This window comes from Mauremys mutica, chromosome 11, assembly GCF_020497125.1.
Source record: "Mauremys mutica isolate MM-2020 ecotype Southern chromosome 11, ASM2049712v1, whole genome shotgun sequence".
In the NCBI taxonomy this organism is placed as follows: Eukaryota; Metazoa; Chordata; order Testudines; family Geoemydidae; genus Mauremys; species Mauremys mutica.
Window position 1 is genome coordinate 19737811 of NC_059082.1, and position 27110 is coordinate 19764920.

General features: G+C 40.6%; 2 protein-coding genes across 6 annotated transcripts in view; one reads left to right on the top strand and one right to left on the bottom strand.

Moving 5' to 3' along the window:
- The window catches only part of FAM227B (family with sequence similarity 227 member B), a 200951-nt gene that overhangs the window by 143854 nt on the left and 29987 nt on the right, over positions 1 to 27110 (top strand). The window contains exons 12-18 of one of the 4 annotated variants that reach the window (XM_044979819.1): positions 1819 to 1958; positions 4711 to 4871; positions 19319 to 19396; positions 20628 to 20702; positions 21189 to 21258; positions 23672 to 23714; positions 25245 to 25998. In XM_044979819.1, coding sequence (XP_044835754.1) covers positions 1819 to 1958; positions 4711 to 4871; positions 19319 to 19396; positions 20628 to 20702; positions 21189 to 21258; positions 23672 to 23714; positions 25245 to 25252 — 575 coding nt within the window. In that variant the 3' untranslated portion in view covers positions 25253 to 25998. Of the gene's footprint in view, positions 1 to 1818; positions 1959 to 4710; positions 4872 to 19318; positions 19397 to 20627; positions 20703 to 21188; positions 21259 to 23671; positions 23715 to 25244; positions 25999 to 27110 lie in introns of those variants that run through there. The other 3 variants (XM_044979818.1, XM_044979817.1, XM_044979820.1) reach the window with 3 other exon arrangements.
- The window catches only part of GALK2 (galactokinase 2), a 72908-nt gene continuing 69652 nt past the window's right edge, over positions 23855 to 27110 (bottom strand). For both annotated transcript variants that reach the window (XM_044979822.1, XM_044979821.1), the window contains one exon: positions 23855 to 24386. In XM_044979822.1, the coding sequence (XP_044835757.1) occupies positions 24179 to 24386 (208 nt within the window). In that variant the 3' untranslated portion in view covers positions 23855 to 24178. The remainder of the gene's footprint in view (positions 24387 to 27110) is intronic.

Below are 27110 nucleotides of genomic sequence, written 5' to 3' on the forward strand. Positions count from 1 at the left end.
CAAGTTGATTTAGAAAATGGTAGATCTGTTTTCAAGAGTGCATGTTGTAAAAGCCATGGAATAGCTATCTTTTCAGGCATAGCTTTATGTTCAGAGGCTTTTGTCTTCAGGCATTTAATCTTGAAGAGGTTATCTCATGTTGACTTTCTGCAGTCCATCATCTGTTTTGCGAGCTGGGTTGCTGTCAAGTTCAGAGAGACTTTTTCCCAAATATAGTTCTTCATATTGCGGTTGTTCTAATTGAGGACATTTTCTCTCATTGCAGACTGTTTTGTATTTCTTTAAGGCAAGTGAGGCATTCTAGTGGTTAGTTGTAATTTGTTTTCTTCAGTGGATTTCCTGTCATGCACAAATGTAAAGTTTTCTTCACCCTTGGTCCAAGACTTTTGTTTTCCTTGCCTGTGTGCATCTGTGTTTGCCTTCACCACAGGTCATAAAATATACTTACCCAGCTGATTCTCAGTGGATGCCTGACAAAAGCTAATCTACTATTCTTTAACTTAATTTGGTTTTACCATCATATTCAGGATCACAAGGTCACAATGCATTTATATTTTTTCTTCTAGAGCAACCTTGATTATACTGTAGTTCAAATCTATCAGGTTATTTAAGACTGATCAAAAACTTCAGTGAATCATTCTGACAATTCCATTTAGTCCTGTATTTTCAGATGCTCTTCATGTTTTACTGCAACAAAGAAATTACTTCACCTGACAAAAATAGCCTTATGAAGTGTGAGGTTTACACACACAATATGTCTGTGCACATGCACATCGTCAGTGTAATGTACCTCTGCGGTGCCAGGTGCGATGCCGACATAAAAGTCCATCTGTCTACTTCCTGCTCCGAAGTGCTCAAAGCTGAACACATTTCTACCAAAACTCTGCTGCTCTCCTTCTTTCTTCTTCAGCGAATTCTTTGGGCTGGCAGAGGTGTGGAAAAGGCAGGAGATGGTGTCTCAGAGACTTGGGATATTTACTATCTAGTGTTCCAACCCATGGAATGCTAGGACCAGTAGTCATGCTCCTGTTTAATTTCTATGAGCCATAATCATCCCCATGTGAAAAATCTCTAAGGAGTCTGAACAGTTGGAAGGCTAAGTTACAGATTTAGTTGCTGCAGCATATAAAAAAAAGTACCTGAAATAGGTAGAGCTAAGGATCCGTGTTCCAATAATGGGAGTAGTGTTAGTGCTTTTGATAAATATGGTCTAATTTGCCAGGGTACCTATTGTATATTCACAATAATATAGATTAATATCTCAAGATACAGAAAATGGATTAAACATCCTTGGTTGTTGTAAACATATAACCTTTCACCAAGTGGGGTGACCAGATGTCCCGATTTTATAGGGACAGTCCCGATTTTTGGGTCCTTTTCTTATATAGGCTTCTATGACCCCCACCCCCTGTCCCGGTTTTTCACACTTGCTGTCTGGTCACCCTATCACCAAGTGATATTTCATCTGCGGTGAAATTTCTTTGCACCACATTTTGTCTGGAACGTTTATCCCAGAGTAGTTTAAATGGGATTTTGACTTGGGAATCTTAAATCCAGGGTCTAATGTGTATCCTACTGGAATTAAACATCACCCACAAAACCTATGACACAGATGTGATATCCCACAACACTATCTCTGTATTCAATAAAAAGTCTATAACAACAGGTCAAGATGCCATGGACCCAACAGACTATATGCTGGAGATGGTGACACAAATGTTTTCTAGAACGGAGGTGGCATTGTTTAAAGTAGCTGCTTCTTAGTAAGGAACAAATATGAAAAAGTATTAAAAAGTGTGATTTGTATTTGTATGTTAGCAGTGAGATTTCAAGTGGATCTTGATTTCGAAGATCTAACTGAAGATACAAAAAAGATGTATATTTCATCAGCTGAAGAAATAAAGGAAGACAGTAAATGTAAAATGGATATGCCAAAAGAGTCCAAAACCATAAAAGAGGTTTGCTTTATACTAATTATAAAGTTATACACAATATGTAGTTTGTATTTCCATTTATTGCTTTTCTGAAAAACATTTTCCCTTTTTACTCTTCCATCTGCCTTCTCTCGCAGAGGATTTAGGTCATGATGATCTACCCTCTTTCCCTCTGGAATCAGTTCCTGTAGCCAAGCCCACCTCCCTGTGCCAAAACTAAGTAAACAGGCTTGATGCATGAGGTTTTGCAGTGGTCAGAGTTGGGGAACAGAATCCTCCCCAGGTTGCTGCTGCTACTGCATCACACCACTCACATTAAGTGGGGGAATTTTCGACTTGGTCTATTTTGTGGATCCACTACAATACCCACCAAAACCCTCCAACACACTCCTTCAGAGGATGCCCTCTCTCACCTCCCAGTGCAGTGTATATAATTCTAATGAACTTTGCTCCATCTTGTACACTGCACAACCCCACTGCTACTTTCTTTGGGGCCTTTCACCCAAATGAAGAGATTGAGGTCAGGATTTGCCCCTAGGAACTTAATGTAATGGTATTATATTTATCCCTGTGGCTTATGTAACTTTAGGGTCCTGACACTGGGGAATAAATTCATAGTTTAGTTAGATGAGACATTTGCCTGAATCAATTATGTCATTGCAAATACACAAATAAAGAGTAATTGGGATATCAGAACTGTAGGGAGATGTTTCATAAGTGATCAAAATAAAGGTGTATAAAATGCCTCTGGTCAAAATTTTTACATCAAATTAGACACCTAACCCCATATTTAGAAACCTAAATGAATGGGCTGATTTTCAGGAATGCTAAGCATCTACAATCCCAACTGAAGTCAGTGGAAGAGCAGTTGATGCATGAGAACACTATTTTTAGGATTAAATGTGATTTTACACCCCGAATGTCAGTCTCTTAATCTTGACTTCAGTTTTATTTCCATATGCTCATCAACTCTCAATATTCCTGAAAATAATTTGTCTTTCTGACTGGCTCTTGCAGCTCTGTATCTTCCTGTCACCCTGGGAAGCAGTATAGAAGTGGCACTTTTCCAGCCTCTGCAGTGGCCAAATCCCTTAATGAAGCAAGAACATACATGGAACATGCACTGCTGATGCACATCAGCTCTTTCCAGCAATGAGTCTAGAAGATCATAGCAAAAATTAATTTATTTTTTCTGGATTTAGACACAAAATTTTAATTAAAAAAAAACTTGACTTTTCACCAGTGTAATCTCTTAAATTAATTTTCCTATATACAGCTGCATTTTAAAAAAAAAATACATGATTTAAAAATTGAAACCTGAAAAATAATGTTGCTATTGACACAGAATTTCAGTGGAAGAATGGAGGGAAAGGAAAAACATGAACGTATTACAATTGTAACAAGTAATATTTCAGTCCTGTCATGTCTTGGAAAATAACTACTGTATTTTCCTACTCAATATTATGCCAGATTTGTAATTTTTTGCATAGCTTTATATTTGGCCTACAAAATCAAAGAGACACTTTCAACTTACATTTGGCACAAAATTAAATAAATTTCCCACAATTAAAAAATATCCCAGCGAAAACAGATGTTTTAAAAGAAATAGACATCTCTGCAGTGTCTGAAACTGTTACGTTGCAGCGCTGAGAACCTAAAAGTGAAAGTGATTATAAACAAAAGCAAAATTAGCGTCATTCTCCAAGCTGTGAAAAATATTGAAAAAGAAAGGGGCTAAATCATATCAAGTAAATTGGAATTTAATTTTTTTTCACTTTTAATTATGGTATTATTAGTAATGTGGTTTTAAAAAAAAGTGTATGTTTATATATAGGGTCAAATCCTTAGCTGGGGTAATTCATCATAGCTCCAGGGAGGTCATGCTGAATTGCACCAGCTGTGTATCAGGCCTCAAATTCCAGAAAAATGTTTTTCTTTAATCCCTTTCAGATAGTTTAAATTACAGCATCTGATTAAAAATAAAATGAGACAAAAGTGCAGTTTTTACCTAGTATTGTTACAAGTTATACTTAATATTACTTTGTCAAAAAAATTTAAAACTGTGTTCATGTCAGTCATTTCCTTTTGCTGGCAAGTCCCAATGCCCAGGTTTATTCCAATTCCATCTAATGTTTTTGTTCATCCCTCTTCTTCTCCATTTATAAAGTTCCTACTCACCTTAGTACATGAGTATCTCAGCTCTGCATTAGCATTAACTATAGCCAGATTGTGATCTCCCATAATAAGCATGAATATTGTGCAATATAGTTTGAAATGAAATTCAGTAACTACAGGATAGTCATTTAACACACATATTGGTTTAAATTTAATATTTCTAATAGATTGCACTGATATAAAATATAATTAAAATGAGCTGGAGTTTACTGGCAGTTGTTGTTCATGTGTCTCAGGGGAAATTTCCCCTCAAAGGACTTGATCTTGCTGTGATTGAAGTCTATGGGAGTTTTACTATTTGAAGTAAAGACATGATACAGTCTCCTATAATACTGACAAGAAACACAAGTGCATTCCCGTGTTTTAGCACAGATGACCCCCCCCAGTCTTCTATAGAGACAATAGTATCTGGTTATCCTGGGTTCACAATATGTAGCATATTAACTTTTTTATAATTAAGGATTTTTAGAATTTTTTTTTCATTTCTCATCAAGGATATTTGATATGTATATCCAAAATTCCATTTTGCTATATTATTATATTTGCAAGAAAATTAGTCCTATAATAATATGCTTAGCTGACCTTTATCCACTCTTTACAGTCCTGTTATACTGGCTCAGGTCCCGACTTCCAGCGTGTACTCTTCAGAATCGGTGGGCGAAGTCCTCTGGTCTCATATTATCTTAAGCTGCATGAAATCACTGATGGTGTCTCAAGCTCTTTGACTTACAAGATGAATCGTACTGAAATTTGCAAGCTACCATATCCTTTTCTGCTGTAATCTGAGCTGTGTTTTTATAAACCATTCTTCTAAGCCTTTAACTAAAATGGTTTAATATAGCCAAAGAAAAAAAAAGTGAATGCATTTCTAAAGTCTACCCATGCATTTTGTTTTCTCGTTCCATTATGTTCAAGACAGTTGGACAGTTTTCTCTTCGCAAGACTAAAATAGACCACAGTCATGCAGAATATCTCATCAAGCGGTTAGAGCAAAACAGAAAAATTTAGCAGATGTATAGCATAAAGATGGAATGTGATTGATCCCTGATCCTGTTATCCCTTAACATAACATATTATTTAAAATGTCTACATGAAACTTCTCCATCACTTTTTGTCTTTTAAATCCATATATTAGAGATAAGTCTGAACCAGAAACATAAATCCAAAACTTCCCAAATATTAGGGAAATTCATATCTGAATTCCAGTTTCACAGATCAACCTATTTCTATTTTCAGCTTGAACCAGAACCCTGGATCCAAACACCTCTAAATAAGTTCAGATTCAGATTTGAACCTGGATATGAACTGTGTGATCTGGACACATCTCTGGTATGGGCCTGCCTAAACCTTGGGAGATTGTATCTGTTGGGTTGTGGTGACTACAATAATGTACCTATGACTTGTGTTTACATTTTAAACTAATGGGTTTGGGAACTGAGGGTTTATTAATTAATTTTGTTTTTTCTTACTTGTATAATTGTTTCCAGCTTGTCTGTTTTTGGTAGATTTAATGATTCTCTATAAAGATTAATACTTGAGTTCCCTCAGGCATTTTCTGATGTGAATTGGGATCTCCAGTGTACCAAAATGTTTCCACATGATAGATTGGGGCGGGGGAACTGTTCTGCAACTGTTTGGCAGTTTATTTCATTTTTGGTAGGGATTTAAATATCAATCTTTATTTTAGTTACGCCGGATCAGGATTTTTAGTATTAGAGGTAGTGCTTTATAATTATTTACATAGTAGTTAATACAGTTTAACTGAAGTCACAGTTCATTTACACAGTACATTAATGCCAGTAGATATTATGGGCCTGATTCTTCTCTCTCTTTCCAGCTGTACTCCAAGGTAATTCCAATTACTTCAGTATGTTAGGGGCCAGATTCTGACCTTAGTTACATCAGTTTAAATCCTGAGCAACTCCACTGAGGATGGCAAGTTCTGCAATGATGTGTGGTACACTGGAAGATTCATTTATGTCCTTTTCCATTTTATAACTTACTATTTTTAATATTCTTTGAGGTTTCTCTTATTTTCTTGAAATATGCAAGATGCAAGTTAGCAATGTTGTTACTAAGCTGACTAAGGGATAAGTTCAGTCTTTTTGTGAAATCTGGTTATGGGAGGTTAGGCTAACACTATTGCTAAGTTGTTCTTCAGATTGTGAGCAGAGGTCCCCAAAAATAAAGCCTGGTCTACACTAGGCGTTTAAATCGGTTTTAGGAGCGTAAAACCGATTTAACGCCACAAACGTTCACACTAGGAGGCACCTTATATCGATTTTAATGGCTCTTTAAATCGGTTTCTGTACTCCTCCCCGACGAGAGGAGTAGCGCTAATATCGGGATTAACATATCGGAATAGGGTTAGTGTGGCCGCAAATCGACGGTATTGGCCTCCGGGCGGTATCCCACAGTGCACCACTGACCGCTCTGGACAGCATTCTGAACTCGGATGCACTGGCCAGGTAGACAGGAAAAGCCCCGTGAACTTTTGAAATTCATTTCCTGCTTCCCCAGCGTGGAGAGCTCATCAGCACAGGTGACCACGCAGAGCTCATCAGCACAGGTAACAATGCAGTCTCCTGAGAATCGAAAAAGAGCCCCAGCATGGACTGCACGGGAGGTACTGGATCTGATCGCTATATGGGGAGAGGATTCAGTGCTAACAGAACTGCGTTCCAAAAGACGAAATGAAAAAGTATTTGAAATAATTTCTAAGGCTATGACGGATAAAGGCCACAGCAGGGACTCAGTGCAGTGCAGAGTGAAAGTTAAGGAGCTCAGACAAGCCTACCAGAAAACCAAAGAAGCAAACGGAAGGTCCAGGGCAGGTCGAAAAACATGCCGCTTCTATGCTGAGCTGCATGCAATTTTAGGGGGCTGCGCCACAAGTACCCCACCCCTGACCGTGGATTCCGAGGTGGGGGTTGTAATCTCTGCCATGGCTGAGGATTATGCAGACGGGGAAGATGAAGATGAAGAAGAGGCGGAAGACCTAGCAGAGAGCACACAGCACTCCGTGAGCCCCAGCAGCCAGGAGCTTTTTATCACCCTGACAGAATTACCCTCCTCCCAGCCCTCACAAGCAACTATCCCAGACAATGACGCCATGGAAGGGAGCTCTGGTGAGTGTACCTTTGCAAATAGCAAACATTGTTTTTTAAGCAAGCGTTTTTTAATGATTGATTTGCCCTGAGGACTTGGGATGCATTCGCAGACAGTATAGTTACTTAGAAAAGTTTGTTAACATGTCCGGGGATTGAGAGGAAATCCTCCAGGGACATCTCGATGAAGTGCTCCTGTAGGTACTCCAGAAGCCTTTGCAGAAGGTTTCTGGGCAAGGCAGCCTTGTTCCGCCCACCATGGTAGGACACTTTACCACGCCATGCATGTAGCAAGTAATCAGGTATCATTGCGTGGCAAAGCATAGCAGCGTATGGTCCCGGTGACTGCTGGCATTCAAGAAGCATCCGTTCTTTATCTTGTTGTGTTATCCTCAGCAAAGTGATATCGTTCAGGATAACCTGGTTAAAAATCAGGAATTTAATTAAGGGGGATGGCCATTTTCCTACTGGGTTCGTGGACTGCAGCAGCTTAAAAAAAATCCTTTCCTCCACGTAGCCAAGCGGGGGGAGGGGAGGAATGAAATGCCAATGATCTTTTTTGTGTTTGGTCACCAGCGATCTTCCCCAAGCTACCAGCCACGCAGTGGGTGGGGGGTGGGAAGGTGTTGATTAGCAGGGAGCTAGCGTGGTATTAGCCATGCATTGGGGGGAGGGGTAAATCACTGAAGAAGCCGAAAGACAGTGGCTTACCATGGCCGCATGCAAGCTGAATTCTGATGCCTGGACCTGTGTCTGTGAGATCTGTAACTCCAGAGCTGCAGGCACTCACTATTAAGATGAAAAATGCGACCTTGTAGGGAAATCACATGTGCTATGTAAGGTGAATAGTGCTGTTCACTGTGAAAGACTATAACCATTGTTCTGTAAAATGTATCTTTCTAAATATTTATCTCCCTCATGCAGCTGCAAATTTTTCAACCATCCCTCCTCCATCCCAAAGGCTAGCACAGATAAGGCGGAGGAAAAAGAAGACGCGAGATGAAATGTTCTCGGATATTATGGAAGTTACACGCAATGAAAGAGCTCATCTGAATGAGTGGAAGGACGTGGTATCAAATTACAGGAAAGAGGCCAGTGAACGTGAGGACAGGAGGGACACCCGAGATGAGAGGTGGCGGCAGGAAGACCGGCAGGAAAATCAGCGGTGGCGGCAGGAAGATCAGCGGTGGTGGGATGCAACTCTGGGGCTGCTGCGTGATCAAACTGACATGCTCCGGCGTCTGGTGGAGCTTCAGGAACGGCAGCAGGATCACAGAGTGCCGCTGCAGCCCCTGTATAACCACCCTCAACCCTCACCATGTTCCATATCCCCCTCACCCAGACGTGTAAGAACGCGTGGGGGGAGGCTCCGTGCACCCGCCCATTCCACCCCCGTGGACAGCCCAACCAGAAGGCTGTCGTTAATGTGAAATTTTTTTAATGGCCTTCTCCATCCTTCCTATCCTCCTCCCAAACCACACCCTTACTTCTCTCCCTCTTTTTATGATAAATTAATAAAGAATTCATGATTTTTAAACGAGAGTGACTTTATTTGCATAAGTAAGCTGTACTCGAAGGGGGAGGGTGAGTTGCTTACAGGGAATGAGTCAATCAAGGGGGTTGGGTGTTCATCAACAAACACAGCAGTCACACTGTACCCTGGCCATTGATGAAGCTCGTTTTCAAAGCTTCTCTGATGCGCACCGCTTCCTGGTGTGCTCTTCTAATCTCCCTGGTGTCTGGCTGCGCGTAATCAGCGGCCAGGTGATTTGCCTCAGCCTCCCACCCCGCCATAAAGGTCTCCCCCTTACTCTCACAGAGATTGTGGAGAATACAGCAAGCAGCAATAACATAGGGGACATTGGTTTGGCTGAGGTCTGAGCGAGTCAGTAATGTCCGCCAGCGCGCCTTTAAACGGCCAAATGCACATTCCACCACCATTCTGCATTTGCTCAGCCTGTAATTGAACAGATACTGACCACTGTCCAGGCTGCCTGTGTATGGCTTCATGAGCCATGGCATCAAGGGGTAGGCTGGGTCCCCCAGGATAACGACAGGCATTTCAACATCCCCAACTGTTATTTTCTGGTCTGGGAAGTAATTCCCTTGCTGCAGCTGTTTAAACAGAGTAGTGCTTCTGAATACGCGAGTGTCATGGACCCTCCCTGGCCATCCCACGTGGATGTTTGTGAAACGTCCCTTGTGATCCACCAGTGCTTGCAGCACCATTGAAAAGTACCCCTTGCGGTTTACGTACTGGGTGCCCTGGCGCTGCGGTGCCAAGATAGGGATATGGGTTCCATCTATCGCCCCCCCCCCACAGTTAGGGAATCCCAGTGCAGCAAAGCCATCCACTATGGCCTGCACGTTTCCCAGAGTCACAACCTTTCGTAGCAGCAGCTTAGTGATTGCTTTGGCTACTTGCATCACAGCAGCCCCCACAGTAGATTTTCCAACTCCAAATTGATTCCCAACTGACCGGTAGCTGTCTGGCGTTGCAAGCTTCCACAGGGCTATCGCCACTTGCTTCTCTACTGTGAGGGCTGCTCTCATCTTGGTATTATGGCGTTTCAGGGCAGGGGCAAGCAAGTCACAAAGTTCCATGAAAGTGCCCTTACGCATGCGAAAGTTTCGCAGCCACTGGGAATCGTCCCACACCTGCAACACAATGCGGTCCCACCAGTCAGTGCTTGTTTCCCGGGCCCAAAATCGGCGTTCAATGGATAGAATCTGCCCCATTACCATCAGGATCTCCAAAGCGCAGGGGCCCGCGGTTTGAGAGAATTCTGTGTCTACGTTGTCATCGCCGCGCTGCCGTATCCGCCTCCTCCTCGCCTCGGATTGAAGGTCCTGGTTCAGCATATACTGCACGAGAGTGCGCGAGGTGTTTAAAACATCCACGATTGCGGTATTGAGCTGAGCAGGGTCCATGCTTGCTGTGTTATGGCGTCTGCACAGTTCACCAAGCAAAAAAGGCGCGAAACGCTTGTCTGTTGCTTTCAGGGAGGGAGGGGTGAGGCTGTACCCAGAACCACCCGCAACAATGATTTTTGCCCCATCAGGCACTGGGATCTCAACCCGGAAATTCCAAGGGGCGGGGGAGGCTGCGGGAACTATGGGATAGCTACGGGATAGCTACCCACAGTGCAATGCTCCAGAAATCGACGCTAGCCTTGGACCGTGGACGCACACCACCGATTTAATGTGTTTAGTGTGGCCGCGCGCAATCGATTTTATACAATCTGTTTTGCTAAACCGGTTTATGTAAAATCGGAATAATCCCGTAGTGTAGACGTACCCTAAGTTATCTGCCTTGTGTATGGGTGTGCTGAGTGCCGACGCTTCCCCTTGAGTGCACCCACGCTGGGCAGCTGTCATTTGTCGCTTTATATATAAAGATTAAATAGGCAAATTAACCCATAGGTGGTTCATTCATCAGCTTTTGTAGCAACTTTCATTGTAATACACAATCTGCATGATCTTGATTTTCAAAAATGTTCAGATTTTCTCTCTGAAAAGTATGAATTGTGAATTCATGAATCACAGGTTTTATTACAGTCTCACTTTCTAAATGCTGGAAACAATATCTAGCCCACATCCAAGTCATCCCTAAAAAACAAGATGATGATGTTTTTCATAGCTTGATTTAATAGCTTTGTGACATTGCAGCCCATAAAGCTTTATGGAAATATGCTTATGAATGTAAATATGACATAACTGGAATATGTTTCATGCTACATATGCCATGTAACATATTTCTGCAAAGGTTATGTTCTACTGAATATATTCATCAGGACTGGCTCCTGGCACCAGCTCAGCAAGCAGGTGCTTGGGGCGGCCAAGGAGAAGGGGCGGCACGTCGGGCTCTTCAGTGGCAATTCAGCGGCAGGTTCCTCGGTCACTCTCGGAGGGAAGCACCGGCTGCTGAATTGCCGCTGAAGAAGGAAGTGGCGTGGTGGAGCAGCCGCTGATCGCGCCTTTTTTTTTTTTTTTTTTTACCGCTTGGGGCAGCAAAAACCCTGGAGCCGGCCCTAATATTCATCCTATTTGTATGCATGTATCATTTTTATATTCAAAGTTATGAATATTGGCTGTGTACTTGTTTGATTTTAAGTAGCCTTAGTAAGGCAATTGGAAAGGAATTTGCAAGTTAAGTACCCAGTTAAGAAACACTTAACGGACAATGGATCTTGGAAAACTCCAATCCACATAAGAAGTCTACCTGAGGTCGTTCAAGATAGCATGTGAACAGTGGCTGCCACCTGTAAAATTCTGAGTGATGCATGGACATGTGACTTGCCCATGTGACTCCATCTTGTAACTGCGATTCTACATGGGGGGAAGGGAGGAGGACCACCCACAAGAGAAAATCTATTTAAGCCCCTGGGAGACCCCCTCTATTTGGTCTTCAGCTAGCTAAAGAGAGAGCCTCTCCACCCCCAAAGGATACCTGAAACTCTGAAAGAAACTGGAACAAAGAACAGTAACCACGGGGGTGTGAGTGATTGCTGGACCCAGAGTAGAAGAAGGCTAGTCTGTAAAAGAAGCTTACTGGAACATCTCCAAGGGTGAGATTTCATCTGTAATCATTGTCTTACAGCAGTGTTTCCCAAATGGGACGCCGCTTGTGTAGGGAAAGCCCCTAGCGGACCCGCGCCACTTCCAGCAGCTCCCATTGGCCTGGAGCAGTGAACCAGTGGGAGCCGCGATTGGCCAGACCTGCAGACGCGGCAGGTGAACAAATCGGCCCGGCCTGCCAGGGACTTTCCCTACACAAGCGGTGTCCCAAGTTTGGGAAACACTGTCTTACTGTATTAGGTGTAGACTTGCATGTTTTATTTCATTTTGCTTGGTAATTCACTTTGTTCTGTCTGTTATTACTTGAAACAACTTAAATCCTACTTTTTGTATTTAATCAAATTACTTTTTACTTAGTAATTAACCCAGAGTATGTATTAATACCTGGGGGGGGGGCAAACAGCTGTGAATATCTCTCTATCAGTGTTATAGAGGGCAAACAATTTATGAGTTTATCCTGTATAAGCTTTATACAGGGTAAAACGGATTTATTTGGGGTTTGGACCCCATTGGGAGCTGGGCATCTGAGTGCTGGGGACAGAAACACTTCTTAATCTGTTTTCAGTCAAGCCTGCAGCTTCTGGGGGACATTGTTCAGACCTCGGTCTGGGTTTGTAGCAGGCTAGCGTGTCTGGCTCAAACAGACAAGGGTCTGGAGTCCCAAGCTGGCAGGGAAAGCTGGTTAGAAGTAGTCTCAGCACATCAGTTGGCAGTCCCAAAGGGGGTTTCTATGATCCAACCCATCACACGCTTAAAACCATCTATTCATTTTACATCTAAAACAGAACAAGATGGATGGTCTTTCATGCTTTAAATAATGAGCAGGAGGCAGCTCATGAAGGCATGTTAAGAAAAATCTAAAAAACCCTAAAACATGGACAAATATCTATAGTTCAGTGCACCACTCAGATCCTGATGCAGCATGGAACATCATAAAATAACTCAAGTGCACAATTTTGGCCGCAGACTTGGAGCATCTTTGGAGAAGAATGGTTGCTTCCTTTGTCATTAATGGCACTTGTTACAAAGTCATAATTTACAAGAAAAAGAAACTCCTTATCTCCAGAAAATATATGTAGGAACTAAAGACAGCCTCTGTTGAACATACAAAGCAAATAAGAGGAGATGCCATAAAATCAGAGTTCAAAATATCATTCTTCTCACTAAATACTACTTAGACATAGAAATGTGGAGTACAAAAGTCCATTCTGGAAACACTAAAACTATGAAAACTAATCCAGTAGTCGGCACTTTCAAAGATAAATAAAAACATCAGGCAACAACTGCTGTTCTAATTTCATTTAGGAAATACAAAACCACCTACACCGGTGGAGGAAAAAGTATCTCATTAGTGGAGCTAAAGCAAACCCTTCAATTTCAAACTTTCTAAAAAACAAACCCTTTAGGGTTGTTTGGCAGAGCTCACAAACTCACTGCCACTTTGTTAATGATGGAATAAAAAATGTACTTAACTACCATCAAGCTTCATCACTCAGATTGCTACAAGAAGTTAATGTTGCTTTCACAAGATCCTTCTGCCATCAACTACAGTGGCTCTAAATATGATTTTCTTGCTGTATGTGGGCAGCCGAAGGAGGAAGAACAGAAAGAGGGTCTGGAAAGAATGAACGAGGTGAGACTGCTATTTTAATTTAATGCTAACAGCTACATTTTATATATCCCACAACTCATTACATCGTTCTATGATGAAAATCCGCTAACAAACTAGCTAGTATTGAGTAAAGGATACGGGTTATAGAATCCATCTAATAATGTGAAGCCTACTAGTTGTGACAATTGACTATACAATAGCTTATCTTTTGCAAACTTGTATAAGGAATTTGGGTGACAGAAGAACAAAATCTGGTGGGATCTTCCGTAGCAGAGCACATGAGGGCAGATAGGTGATTATTTAAAACTATTTTGTCATCTCTCTGAAGAAAAGTAGGGTGGGATCCAGAAAGGAATTTAGGCATTGCGACGCTGAGTGTTGTGGTGCCTAGAAAATCACAGGAACAACACTGCAATCCACAAAGCCTGAGTTAGGGACCTAGGCTCCCTATATAATGAATAGGGTGTGAGAAGTGCCTTAGAATGTGAGCTACAAAACCAGCATGGTAGGTTGGGGCCACCTCAGTTACCCAATGGGACATACTGAGTAGAGGACTGTGTGCTAAGCCCTGCCCTTCACACAGAGACAGGCACCTAAGTCTGGGTTACAGGGAGTCACCCATGTCACTTGTGATCCAGCAACTGGGGGAAGATACGTGATCGGCTGCCTAAGTCACGGGTCAGTCTGAAACAAAACAGCCAGGGGAGAGGAAAGCCCTCTGTTGTAACCTTCAGCCTCATCGATAGGAGACTCACCCAGCATGTGGGAGCCCCCTTGGTTAACCCCCCCCCTTCCTGATGAGGAGAAGGGATTTGAATAGGGATCTGCCGTGGCTCACATAAGTGTCCTAACCACTAAGCTATGAAATACTCTAATGTGGCATGTCCTCAGTTTCTCCTATTGAAGTTGTTCCACTTTAATTAAATAATTTAATAATGACGTCTTAATTGGGCCAATGAAAGAGATTGAATGCCTTGATAGTCTAGTGATTAGGGCACTCACTTGAGAGGTAGCCAATCTCTGTTCAAATCCTTTCTTCCTCCTCAGGCGGAAGAGGGACTCAAACCAGGCAGGGGGTCTCCCACATCAGAGGTGAGTACCCTATCCACAAGTTTTAAGGGAAACAGTTTTAAGGGGCAGTCCCCTCCCCACTCAAGCTGTTTGATGTGAACTTGCCTGCGGGGCCTGATCTGATAGGTGCCCTATCAGCTTACCTACCGGATCAGGCACCTGCACACAACCAGTTTGTGAATCGCCCAGGACCTTACACAGAAGACAGGAGCCCAGATACCTGGAGTGAAGCTGCAGAGCGCATACTCCAGAGGCAAAAATGTTGGGGCTGAGTGAATTTAGGCCCCTAAAGGGTTAGGAAGCAATTGAACGGCAGTTTTGTGTTTCACAATGGTGCCTAAAAAATGTGACTTAGATGCCTACCCAGGGGACTTAGGTGCCTAATTACCTTTGTGGATTACACCTGTAGTCACTCCATCTACCCCAGCTAGAGTCCACAGTTGTATGAATAGTACCCCATGGTCAAAGGTCAAGAAGACAGCTGACAGACCTAAGATTATCGAAATTATCAACTATCAACCAGCAAGATCAATACAGTTTCTATGCTACATCCAGTCCAAAAAAACAAATTGACTGGAATCAAGGAAATCTGAACACTGAATATTGAAACAGGGCAATAACTGAAGAGTTTGTCAGCATCAAGAGTTTTTTCTTTCTTTATTTGGAGCAAGGTTGTAGTAACTGCTTCTTTCAAAGAAGCTGGCATCTTGCTTCCCTGCTGGGAAGTACTGAAAGTCAGCTTCAGCAGTGGCCCATCACCTCCCCGTTAGCCTTTTCTGAGTTACAGATCTTCAGATACATCTGTTTACCTCCACCAAGAAACAAATCCCTGGCCAGGACATTAGTCCACAACCTTTCGTTCTGTCAGCTGGGCTTGTGAGAAGAAGGAACTAAAGAAAAGGGTTTTGAAAACATCATCATCTGTTCTGCTGTTGATTTCCTCCATAAAGAATTATACGGGAATTTAGTTGAAAATACCCTCAGGGTTCAGGCTTTTGCCATAAGAGATTTTAAAAGCAATGTAATAGTATTTTTCTTGGTCTTCAGAGTCCCCCCGCCCCCCATTAAGTTCCTTGAGGTCATAGTTAATATCTGGCTTAGATCAAGTGTATGGCTCTACTGTGTAGCCTTAACTTAATTTTAAGGAAGTTCTGTAAATCTTTACTAGAGTCCCTTGGTTCAGATATATTTTATTTCCTATTTTTTTAGTGTGGTTGTTAACTCAGCTATGGAAGTAAGGGAGTTGGGGTTAGGTTCTCAAAAATGGCCGTCTAAATTCCTCTTCAAGAATGGGTTTTTCTCACCCAGTTCTGCCTACATTCTTTAGAAAGAAGTCATCATATAAGGAACACTAGACTGTGATCATTTTGCATTTTTTATTTATATATTTGTTTGAATCTTTTAAAAAAAATCAGATTCCATAAACACATCTCAATATTGTATAGCAGTGGGTCCCAAACTTTAACAACCTGTGCACCCCTTTCACTAAAATGTCAAGTCTCGTGAACCCTCTAGTAAAAATGAATATTTCCAGGGGTTTTCTCCTTTAACTGAATATAAATGATAAAAGCAGTGATACTGGAAATATGAATTTTGTTTTTATGACATGCTTATTACACACTATTTATTATTATTATTTATCATTACATTATTTTTATTACATTATGAAAACGGCAGCACTCTTCCAAAATCTCACTTTCATAGCTTGTATCACTTTGAATAAGCCTGTTATAAAACAAGGCTCCTATGTTTCATCAAGTAGCATCAGACGTGAAACAGCAGGAAGGTATTTAAGAAGCCAACTCAAAGAGTTCTTCCTACACAAGTATTCAGGTCTTGAGCAGTCCAGGCAAACAACGCACGTTACACCAAACCTTAAACTTGTTCTTCATAATAATTTTAAAAACAATACTAGCTGCCTATTAAATTTTAAAAACAGCAAAAAATATCCACCTCCCTTTCCATTTCTTACAAGGAGTCTTGAAGTTTAAATCTCCTCAATGTAATAGATATGTTTGCTTTAATCTCCTTAGCTCTTGGAAGTAGGGGGCTCCGGGCTCTGGCCCCATGCTGCCCGCGGTCCTCGGGGACAGCTCTGTCCGCCATGTGTTCCTGAGAACCCCCTGTAACATTTCGTGAACTCCAGGGGGTTCACAAACCCCAGTTTGGGAACCACTGTTTTATAAGAAGGGGAAAACAAAGGTTACAAGAAAGGAAGATAATGAAAGATTCTAATCACACATATTCAGTTAGGGGAAAGGAAAAGAGTTCTCCAACAATTAATCAGTACAATTTGCTCAAATATCAATTATAGATTGAATTAATGAAAAAAAAAATTAAAGCGGCATAACGAACAAAATTAAAAATGTCTGTCACCCAAGACCAAAAAAAAAAAGAAGTTAACTCATTAACGAACATATCTAAAAAGATCACTTAGGGCACCAGGAAGTAACTCTACAGTGAAAACAAATGAACTTCATTAGATTAATCAGGCAAAGAGAAAGTCTTTAATAATACCTTCAGTGGAAATTGCACTACAACTTATATCCAAATCTGCTTCAGGATCCCTTGAATAACTAATCTGAAATCAAGAAACCATTTGTTTTGATCACTGTCAAAGAGAAGATTTTTAATTCCCATCCAAAATCATGCCCAATTTGTCTGGAAAGAAGACAGCTGCTTGGGCACCAATGTGATCCAGCTGTAAGTAACTTTTGTATTGAATTATTTGTGTCTGATGTGCCAAGATCATCATCGGACAGAAGGTACATTTATTTTTTATCTCTTCAGTATTAATACATATTGTCTCCCAGGTATTAATTCTCTTGGCCAAGATCAATTCATCACGAATCTTGAGAAAGTTAAATAATCTGATTGATTTAATTTGGGGGTGCAGTAGAAAGATTTTTGCCTGTTATCTGAGATTCGTTCGTTTAAAATCTAGAAAATAAACCCAATGAGTGTTTGATGCATCTCATTTGTTGCTTCTACATCAACCACCAATTCTTAAATACCAAGTAATCTCAAGGTTTTACTTTTAATTTCCATGACATTTTAATGATTAAGGAGAACACTTTATTGATAAATGAATCTGAAAGGTGGTTAATACTTTCAGCCTCACTTGATAATATTTTTACTCTCATTTTGCACACTTTTCTCAATAGGAATCTTGCACTGCGAGGAACTGAGTGCCAGGAACTGAAGATGAAATCCTGGCTCCACTGAAGTCAATGGCAAAACTCCCATTGACATCAAGGAGGCCAGGATTTCACCCCAAGTGAGAGAATGTTCATCTGCTGATTTTACTGCTAAAGCATTGGAGCAGACCTCAGGAATCTTTCCAATGGCTTGGACTGAAGCTTTCTTTTTTCCTTCTATCTTGGCATTTTCCTGTACTTAAGAGACACATAAAACCAAGGAACAAATCTCTGCAGAAGCAGCAAGTCTAAAGAAAACTATCAATCAGTTTAGAGTGAAACAGCGATTCAGACCAGTAGGGCCAGATTCATGCTGAGTAATACAGTCCCACTGAAATAAATGAGACCGGGAAGGTGTTGGGTAGTATTCAATGTGAATAGGGGTGGCAGAATCTGTCCCTTTATAAATAAGGAGCTCATCGTGGGAGGTACTGATGTCAGTGGCAGGATCAAGCCCTACGACAGGTTCTCAAACTGGGGGTCACGACCCCTAAAGGGGTTGCAAAGTTATTATGTGGTGGTTGCGAGTACATGCCTCCTAGCAAGCTACCATGTCTGCTGTGAAAAGTGCTATTAACAAACATCGTTTTAAAAGTGTTAAATTAAAAGCACTTTTTAAAATATTTATACGGGGGGTCGCACTCAGAGGCTTGCTGTGCAAAAGGGGTTTGAGAATCACTGCCCTACAACATGGAGGAGAGGTATGCTTCCACCAGCTTCCTGGCAGCTGTCATCTTATTGCTGTGAACCAGGTTGATTGACAGAGGTGAAGTCCAAGGTTCAACTGAAGGCTATGAAGATTTCCTTGAATTCTTATGAACAGACCTTCTCCAGCAGTGTCATTTCAGTTTTTTCCATTGTTAAGTAACAGTTTAAAATCCACGCAGAAACCCACAGGAAGGTCAATCAGACTATCTTTTAGAAGTGCAGGCTTCATGGAACATGAAGATCATTACCTGAAAATTATGCTTTGACACGAGACCAGAACTAGGGGGCACATATTAAGGGATTAGATCCAGGGTAGGGATAATTTTTTGTCGTTGTGTTATTGGTAATGGAATGGCAAAAGGAGAAGAGCTAAAACAAAAGAGCTGAGAATACAAGGTTGTGACAGGATGACTGGTTGCTGACAACCACAAGCACACAGACTATCCATCAGTGTCATTATGTCACAGAGCACAATTTCCAATTAAAATATCATCTTTCCTTTGACATAGTTTTTTATATTGCGCCATCCTACCATTAACCAGTCCTGCAACTGTCTTGAAATAAACTTTTATTATTGTAATTGAACATTCCACATGCTTAGTTTACAGTGTGACTAATGCTGAACCATAACAGTCTGCTTTTGTGGGTTCTGATTTCTCAATAGGAATCCTTTCTACAGTTCATTTCACTTAATTGTCTGATGATGCATATATTTCATATATGTAAACTGATAATTCAATACTAGTCATAACAGTTGCAGTTTAATTATTGTAGTATCTTTTTTTAGAACAACGCGGATCTGAACTGAATGTTGTTTTGGGGGGTAACTTTGTTTGATTTTGTCCTTCTGTAAATTTAATTGGGATACAGCATACCAATTAACTTCCCAAAATGTCTGAAAATAGAAATCTTTTCACTTGACTGGAATTGTAGCACGCCAGTTGCTCCAACTTATCAAGAAGTTATTAAAGAGACACGGAGGCTCAGAAGGGAATTCCGGGAGGATTATACTGTGTAAGTTTAAAGTAGAAGTTTAAAATACATGTGGGCATTAGAGTGATACCTGTCCGGGTACTAACCCTTTCTTCAGATGGTATGTAAATAATTACTATCTATTGGATTGCCATATATACTAAATGTCAAAAATACATTTTTTTTTTTGATTACCTACTTCCCGCATTGAAGTAAATGGCAAAACTCCCCTTGATTCCAAAGTGGAACAAGAGCCGGCCCTGCGTGCACAAGATATGAAACCAGTGAATACTGTGCTGGAGAAGTGCTTGTTAATAGGATTAAGATAATACAGAGTATTAATATGGCACCAGGCAATGCTGCTGCAGTTAAAAGTCTGGCAGTATCTTTACTATAAATCCTTTTGGAAAGATTTAGGTCTCCTCTATTGCTCAGTAGGATTAAACTCACTCTGCAGCCATTGAATGTTACATTCATAGCCATTATATTAAGATAAAACCCATCCATCGTATTGCATCAATAATTATAACGCACATTATAGGATGCGTTACCACTACTCAAGTTCGCTGCTATTTTTTTAAAAGACAAACTACTTTAAATATGTACACTGAATTCTTTTAGCTAAAAAAAGGTAGAAAATATTTTGTCCCTTGAGTCAGAAAAAATGCTGATTTGAACAAACACAATTCTGGAAAGACTTCCTTGTTTTAAACATGGTGGCTGCACATACAGGAGTCTACGAGCTGTGCTAGAAACTCACATCCACACTGAGGTTTTCTTCATGCTTTCTGGGTTGTAGCTGCTTCACTAGATGTTTGTATAGCACTTTGGGGATGTTTAGTTTGACTATTATTGTTATGCAGAGATTTCTTCACAGGTAAAGCAACAGGATGGGACTATAACATGGATAACTTTCCCCTTCTTTGTGGTCCCTCTCCTCACTGTCCATATTTCAATAATTAACAGAGCTCAATGCTTTTGTATAACCATAAAAGCCCAACTCATTGTCAGTTTTTATTTCTAACCCTTAATGTTGGCATTGTTTGTTTTCGCTATGTTTCTTTGATCGCTGGAGAAGTTTTAAAATACCAACCATAAAGTTTCATCAACTTCTCCTTTAAATAACAAATAAAAGTTAAAAATTCCCTTTTCTCATATTTTCAGTGACTGCATAAAATGCTTGAGTACATTTCTTATGTATGCAAGTTGAGTAATTTGGAATTCCCATTGAAAGCAGTTAAATAATTTTATGTACTCAATTTTGGTTTTGCAGATTTCAGAATAAATGTAAACAAGACATCTCAGAAATAGAAAAGCAGAGAAAAGAAATTAACCAGAAATTTAGAAGGTTTGCTTTAACAATTTTACAACATTTGAGGGTTTTCCCTAAGAAGTAATTAGTTTAATCTGCAGCAAGGGAAATTTAGCTTCGATATTAGGAAAACCTTTCCAGAGGGTAGTTAAGCTCTTCAATATACTTCCAAGGGAGGCTGTGGAATCCCCATCATTGGAGGTTTTTAAGAACAGGTTGGACAAACACCTATCAGAGATGGTCTATGTTTACGTAGTCCCGCCTCAGTGCAGGAGGGCTGGAATTGAGGACTTCACAAGGTCCCTTCCAGCCCTATATGTCTATGATCCTATGATTATTTCATTGAGAAAGATCTGTGTTAACAGACTTACTGACAGCCCAACTATGAAACTTATTGAAGCTTGATGCACCATGAAAACTTACTTCCACATATTTGGGGACATTCAGAAACTACAAAAAATGTCATGCCCAACTTCAACTAAAACGTTGCTGATGCAAAAATATCCTTTATTCTGTTCCTAGACTGACAGAGAGCACCTCCAAGAATCCCTCTGAACTAAGGCAGAGCGCAGATATGTTAATGCATGAACTGGTATGTAATTTTAATAATGCAGTAATAAAAACAGTCTCTCCAGTCTCCTTCCAAATCTCAAAAATATGATCCAGATTTTCTTAGGACTTGGGCAAACATAATGCACACCTAAGTCATTAGAAAAGCAGGCCTGTGAATGGTACAGTGCATAATACGCTATGGTGGCTGTTATGTACTTATAAAGGAAAATAAATAACAACTGATTGAGGCAAGGCACCTTCTTGGTCTCCCCAGCCTTCGCTGCTTTTAGCCCTGGCGAGACAGGCTTGGGTAAAATAGTCCCTCTTGGTGGCACAGGGGAAGTCCGTTCCTTCCCTCTACCAGTCTTTTTAGCTTGTTTTTCTCCCTTATGGGAGGGAATGCAGCCTCCCCTCCTGATGAGGCTCACTATCTTGCTGCTCTTAACCTACTGGCAGCCGGACACCTTCTCTCTCTCTCCTCTTCCCCCCTTCTTCCCCCAGGGGAGGGTTTAAAAAGGTCTCAGGCAGCCCTTAGTTGGAATCAGTTGATCCTAATTAACCTCAGGTAGCTCCCTCTCAGCTGATTCTAACTGATACTCTGGTAACCCCTTCTCAGCTGAACCTGATTGTTGATAGGGAGGAGGGCCTTTTAACCCTCTGAGACTGATTTCTACACCCCCGCAGTTATCTGTCCTGAGTTTATCACATGATTTACACCCAAGGTTTCTGGCAACATGGTAATAAATGAGATCAGAGAAAAGTAATTTGAAAACTAAATGCCAAATTATTCTTTCTTGGAGATCTCTGAGTTTATCTTGCCATTTCTGGAAGATCCCTGCCTGCCTTGTTTGCAGGTCTGGCTGAAAATCTGCACATTTGCTACACATTAACAGCATATAACCCACATGTAAGCTCATATAAGCAGTCATAGAGGAGGCCTATTTTAAGTTTAGAACCTTTCTGAGGAACTCTGCTTCTCTCCCTACTCTTATCCACATCCCTCATTGCCCTCCTTCCCCCTACCAACCAGATCCCTCTAACTCATCTCCCCACAATCCCATCATTCTGTTCTTCTTCTCCAGCTACCCTGACTTAAACCTTTGTCTTTCTTCCTCTGAGAACCATCAGCTTATTTCCCTGATCCCCAGTGTTCTGTTTGTTTCTGACACCCCAGGAGCAGAAGTCCCCACCTTTAATGTTATTCTTACATGTTACCAGTGAGACTCCTGAGAAAGTCTGCAAGTCTGTGTTGCCTCTTGGTTCAAATCTGGCAGCCCTCCTTCACTGGGTCAGAAGCATCCCAGAACTCACTCCTCACCTGGGATAGTCTGGGTAATGCATACTGCATCTCTTCTGAGAGATGTCTATTTGAATGCAGATTTTTATAGTCAAACTGGCGTAGCTCTAGAGATATACACAGGGACAAGTCTTGCTTGGTCCATCAAGGCTGCATGGGTCCTGCCACTAGAAAACCTCTGAGGTTCCACTACACAAGGCAGGGAACAAGTATGTTGCATACTATGGAGCAGAATTTCCTAGAGGTTCCTTCCTCACCACTATAAGGGATGGGTAGACTAGGCTGGAGCGACTAACCATTTATCCTGAGGGGGAGACAAAGCATGATTGCAGATGCTCATTATTAATTATTATTATTGCAGCCATGAGGCTGCCAACAGAATCTGCAAGACCCGCTCTTACCCCTACCCCCTCCTCCCAGGAAGGCCAACCTCCACCAAACCCATTTACTTTGGTTTGGCACTGGTGAGAGGATCGTTTCCTCAATGAGCAGTCAAAGAATAACAGAAATTAAGTTCTATCCCTAGTCAATGGGAAACTTTCAATTATTTGTAACTTTTTTATTTGTGAGTCAAATTTCTGCAAACACATATAAAGATTAAAATTAATTTGTTTTTGAGTTCTCTGACCACCATAAAGTCTGCTTGGCTATTTGGTAGTTTAGGGGAAATATCTTTTTCATGATGCACTACTCAAAAATAGTAGAACATATTTTGTTAAAACCCAAAATGTCATTGTTGGGCTAAGACCAAGCAAGAGAAACTTTAGCCCTGAAGGAAAATTTTTGAGAAAGTTATGGCGTGGAAGAGAGGAGTCAGAGTCCAGTAGCTCTTCCAGCCTGTATGATAGCTATGATGTCACTCACTCTGGCCAAGAAACCAGGAAGCCTGTCACTCAGCTTCCTCAGGATTTGGAAAGAGTTGGCAGTTGTCTCAAATGTTGTAAAAATACTGTGGTAACTGAATTCTAAACAGTAGCAACAATAAGCTCAGACTGCTTAACACAATGGGGCCCTAATCCCTGACTGAGGTCTAGAGGCGCTACTGCAAAAATAATAGCATATATTTTCCTCATTGAGAATCCTACAAAAGTTTCAATGTTCCGCAAAACATTTGCAATTCCCTTAACAGTTCAATTTGCTTCTTTGTTTTCCACAGGAATTCGCAACATGGGACAAGAAACCACCCAGTAGTGGAAGAAGTGAGTAAACCCCAACGTTAAAGCAACCCCCTGAAATTAAGGGTTGAATATTACCTCATTTGGGTCTATAAAGTGAAATAGCTCTCTATTCAATTTGCACTTACCTTTATATCAGTAAAGAAAAAGAAAGAAAAAAAGACTTAAGAAAAGTATTCCTCTTTATTTGAACTATCTGCTTTGTTCCGTTTTTCAAAAGAATACATTTTAGTAAATCACCTTTACATTGCATAATCCAGAAAGAAATAAGTATTTAGGCTGCTTTTCGTTGGAAGGATATTTTTAGTATGGAAAAATGCATTATAAAGCCTAAGAAATCTCTTCTAATTGTTTGTTCAGAAATGTATCTTGATAATAGCAACTGCTCATTATAATACAAAACAGAAAAGGGATTAATTTACTGTGGCATAGGAAGTCCTGCCAGTTCCCAAATGCCCTACATAGTTTCTTTGAAACTTTTACATTCTTTAGGCCTCAAGAAAAACCAAAGCTCCACCTCCAGGTTTGGTAGCAAACAGACTATTCTTCTCCAGAGCTAACCTTTGGTCATTGCGCTTGTAATAAGCTTCTTTCACATTTGTTAGGAAGGTACTCAGCTTGTCAGAAGGCACCATTGACACAGTGCAGCCGCCCCATCCTGCTCCAGTCAAGCGTGACCCGATGGCCCCAGACTGCCTACAATAATAATAATAACAATAAAAAATTGAGTGCAATATATCAAAGGAGATCATTTGTCATACATAAACTGCCTACAGAGCACAGTGAATGTGGGACACATTTATTTCTCATTTTCAAAACTATATGGCACATTTGGTCTTATGAGACATTTGAACTCTATTTGCAGTGAATGTTTTGGAGAACTTAAATTCTACAAATTTAATTTGGCAACTTAAATTCTGAAATCTAGTTATTTCCATCAAGTGCAAAAATAAGCCTCTCTCAGAATGTTTAAAAACTTTGAAATAGCTGAGGTGAATAAAGTAGTAAAAGGGCATTAGCCAGCAATAATCTTAAAACACCAGAAATTAAGACAGGAAGACATGACAAAAATAAAGGAACATTCATGCACTAATTGTCCAGGGTCTGTTCACATAAGACATTTTCAAATTTGGCAGTGTCAGCACACTATACATTTCTGCTGTTCCAGTATAGACATTTTTAAATTCATTTTCTTGCATGTTTGCATTGCCTGGCTCCAGCCAAATCCAGAAGGAGCAGGACAACACCATGAGAAGGTTTTCTCTGGCTGGGTCAAAAATGCCACAAAAACAGGATGAACTAGAAAACTCACCGGAGAATCCATTGTCATGAGGTTTCCAACCCACTGTGTAGATCAAATAATTTTGATATGCTTCTAATATCTACACATTGGGAGATTCTCTTCATTGACAACCACAGTCTAGGGCTGATGAAACTGGGCATGATGTTAATGATATAATAGTGAATGAGGACTAATTTTGAATAATTTGTGATACCGTCTCACATGTACTCCTTATGTTAAACTGGTGCTTTTCAATCTTTTTTCATTTGCAGACCCCTAAAAAAATTTCAAATGAAGGTGTGGACCCCTTTGGGAATCTTAGACCCCTGATGGTCTGCGGACCACAGGTTGAAAACCGCTATGTTAAATGAAGGTTTCAAGGTGCTAGGATCGTGCTTGCTCAGGCCCTGCTTGAGGAAGGCAGTTACACATGTGGTTCATTAGACATGTGCTTAAATGAAATTAATGCTTAACTGCTTTTCTGAATCCATGACCTACTCTATGTGTGTGTTTAATGGAGGGTCACTATCCTACATATTGACTCAATTATCTGTTTATTCTTGATTTCCAATCTTTATTTTATTTCTTTGCAATTTTATATTTTTTTTGTACGCTGCTCTTTTTCTCAGCTGTCTTTATTCTCTGATCAACAGAAGCAACTTCTTAAAGCAAGCAGGATCCAATCCAGCTTCCTGTGAAATCAATGGAAAGATTCCTCTTGCCTTCATAGGTTTCAATCCAGTTCTCTAAATCAACTGCCCAAATTCACTTGGGATGCAACCCAGTTTTTAAGTGTTGTATTGCAGATACAGTGTTGGCTTTGGATTGTGGAATGCCATTTAAATATCTTCAGATTTATTCTGAATTATTTGATTTAATAATTCTCTGTGGTCACATCCTATGATTTGCTGTTATACTTGGTCATTTTAAAAATGTAATAAAAGATCATTTAAAAGGAAACGAGTTGTGTGTTACAGCAGAAGCTACTGTGCTTCAAAATAATGTGGCCAACATTTTCAAACTTGGATGCTAAGATTAGGCACCTAATTAAATCTCTAGGTACCTCACAAGGGGCTCGGTGTTTAGAGGTGCTGAGCACCAGTCGCTCCCACAGAAGTCACTGAAATTGTTGGTGCTCAGCACCTCTGAAATTCAGGCACCTTATTTAAGTGTATCCTCTTGTAAATAATACCTCTCTAGCTGTCAGAGGCAAGGCTGACAACACCTAATTTAATAGCACACGTGCTACCAAGAAATGGAGAATAGGGGGTAGCAAGAAAATTATCCACAGTGGTTTAGGGACTCGAGGTTTTCAAAAGCTCCAAAGAGATTTAGGAGCCCTAGTCCAATTGACTTTCAATGCCCCTAAATCTCTTAAGTGCTTTTGAAAATCTCTCCCTTTTTTATTTGCTCCATCTGCTTTTAACAGGAAAAACAGCCATTAATAACATGAGACAGACAGGTTACAGAAAGTACAAGTCTACTCTCTCTGCAAAAATAGTTGACCAACTAGTGGCTAAACTTTTCAGTGCTCCAAACCATAGTCAATAGGGCTCTCTTTGTATCTTGGCAGGGAGTAGATATTAAAACATAAAGATCTACGCAAAACAGAAAACCTCTGGATATGCAGATTATTCTCTACAGTTTAAACCTTGTGAGGAGGCAAAGCTTGGAATGTATTTTTGGAAAGGTTTTTAAAGTTATATGGCAGCTGTATATCACTGTAAGTAAAGACAATATAATTTATGCAGTTGCTGACCCATGATCTTAAATATGTTAGCTAAAATTTTCAAGAGTGACTAGAGATTTGTAGGTGCCTCAGTTTTTGAGTAACCAATTTAAGACAGCTTAAAGGGACTTTACAGAGGGCAGATGCTCAGTGTTTTCTGAAAATTTGGCCCCTTCAAGATGTATCAAGTTTGGCACCTAAAAACTGTGGCACCCAAAATCATTGGTCAGCTTTGAAAATCTTGGCCATAAAATAAAAGTTTGTATCAATCAACTTTCATAATTAACTATAGGTAGCAATGTAGCTGCAAAACTCTCTTTATCCTTAAGAAATGTTAAATCCAGAAAAAACTGAAATACACTAATGTTGCTTATGGATGGAGTGAATGGTGAACAAATAAGTTATGTCA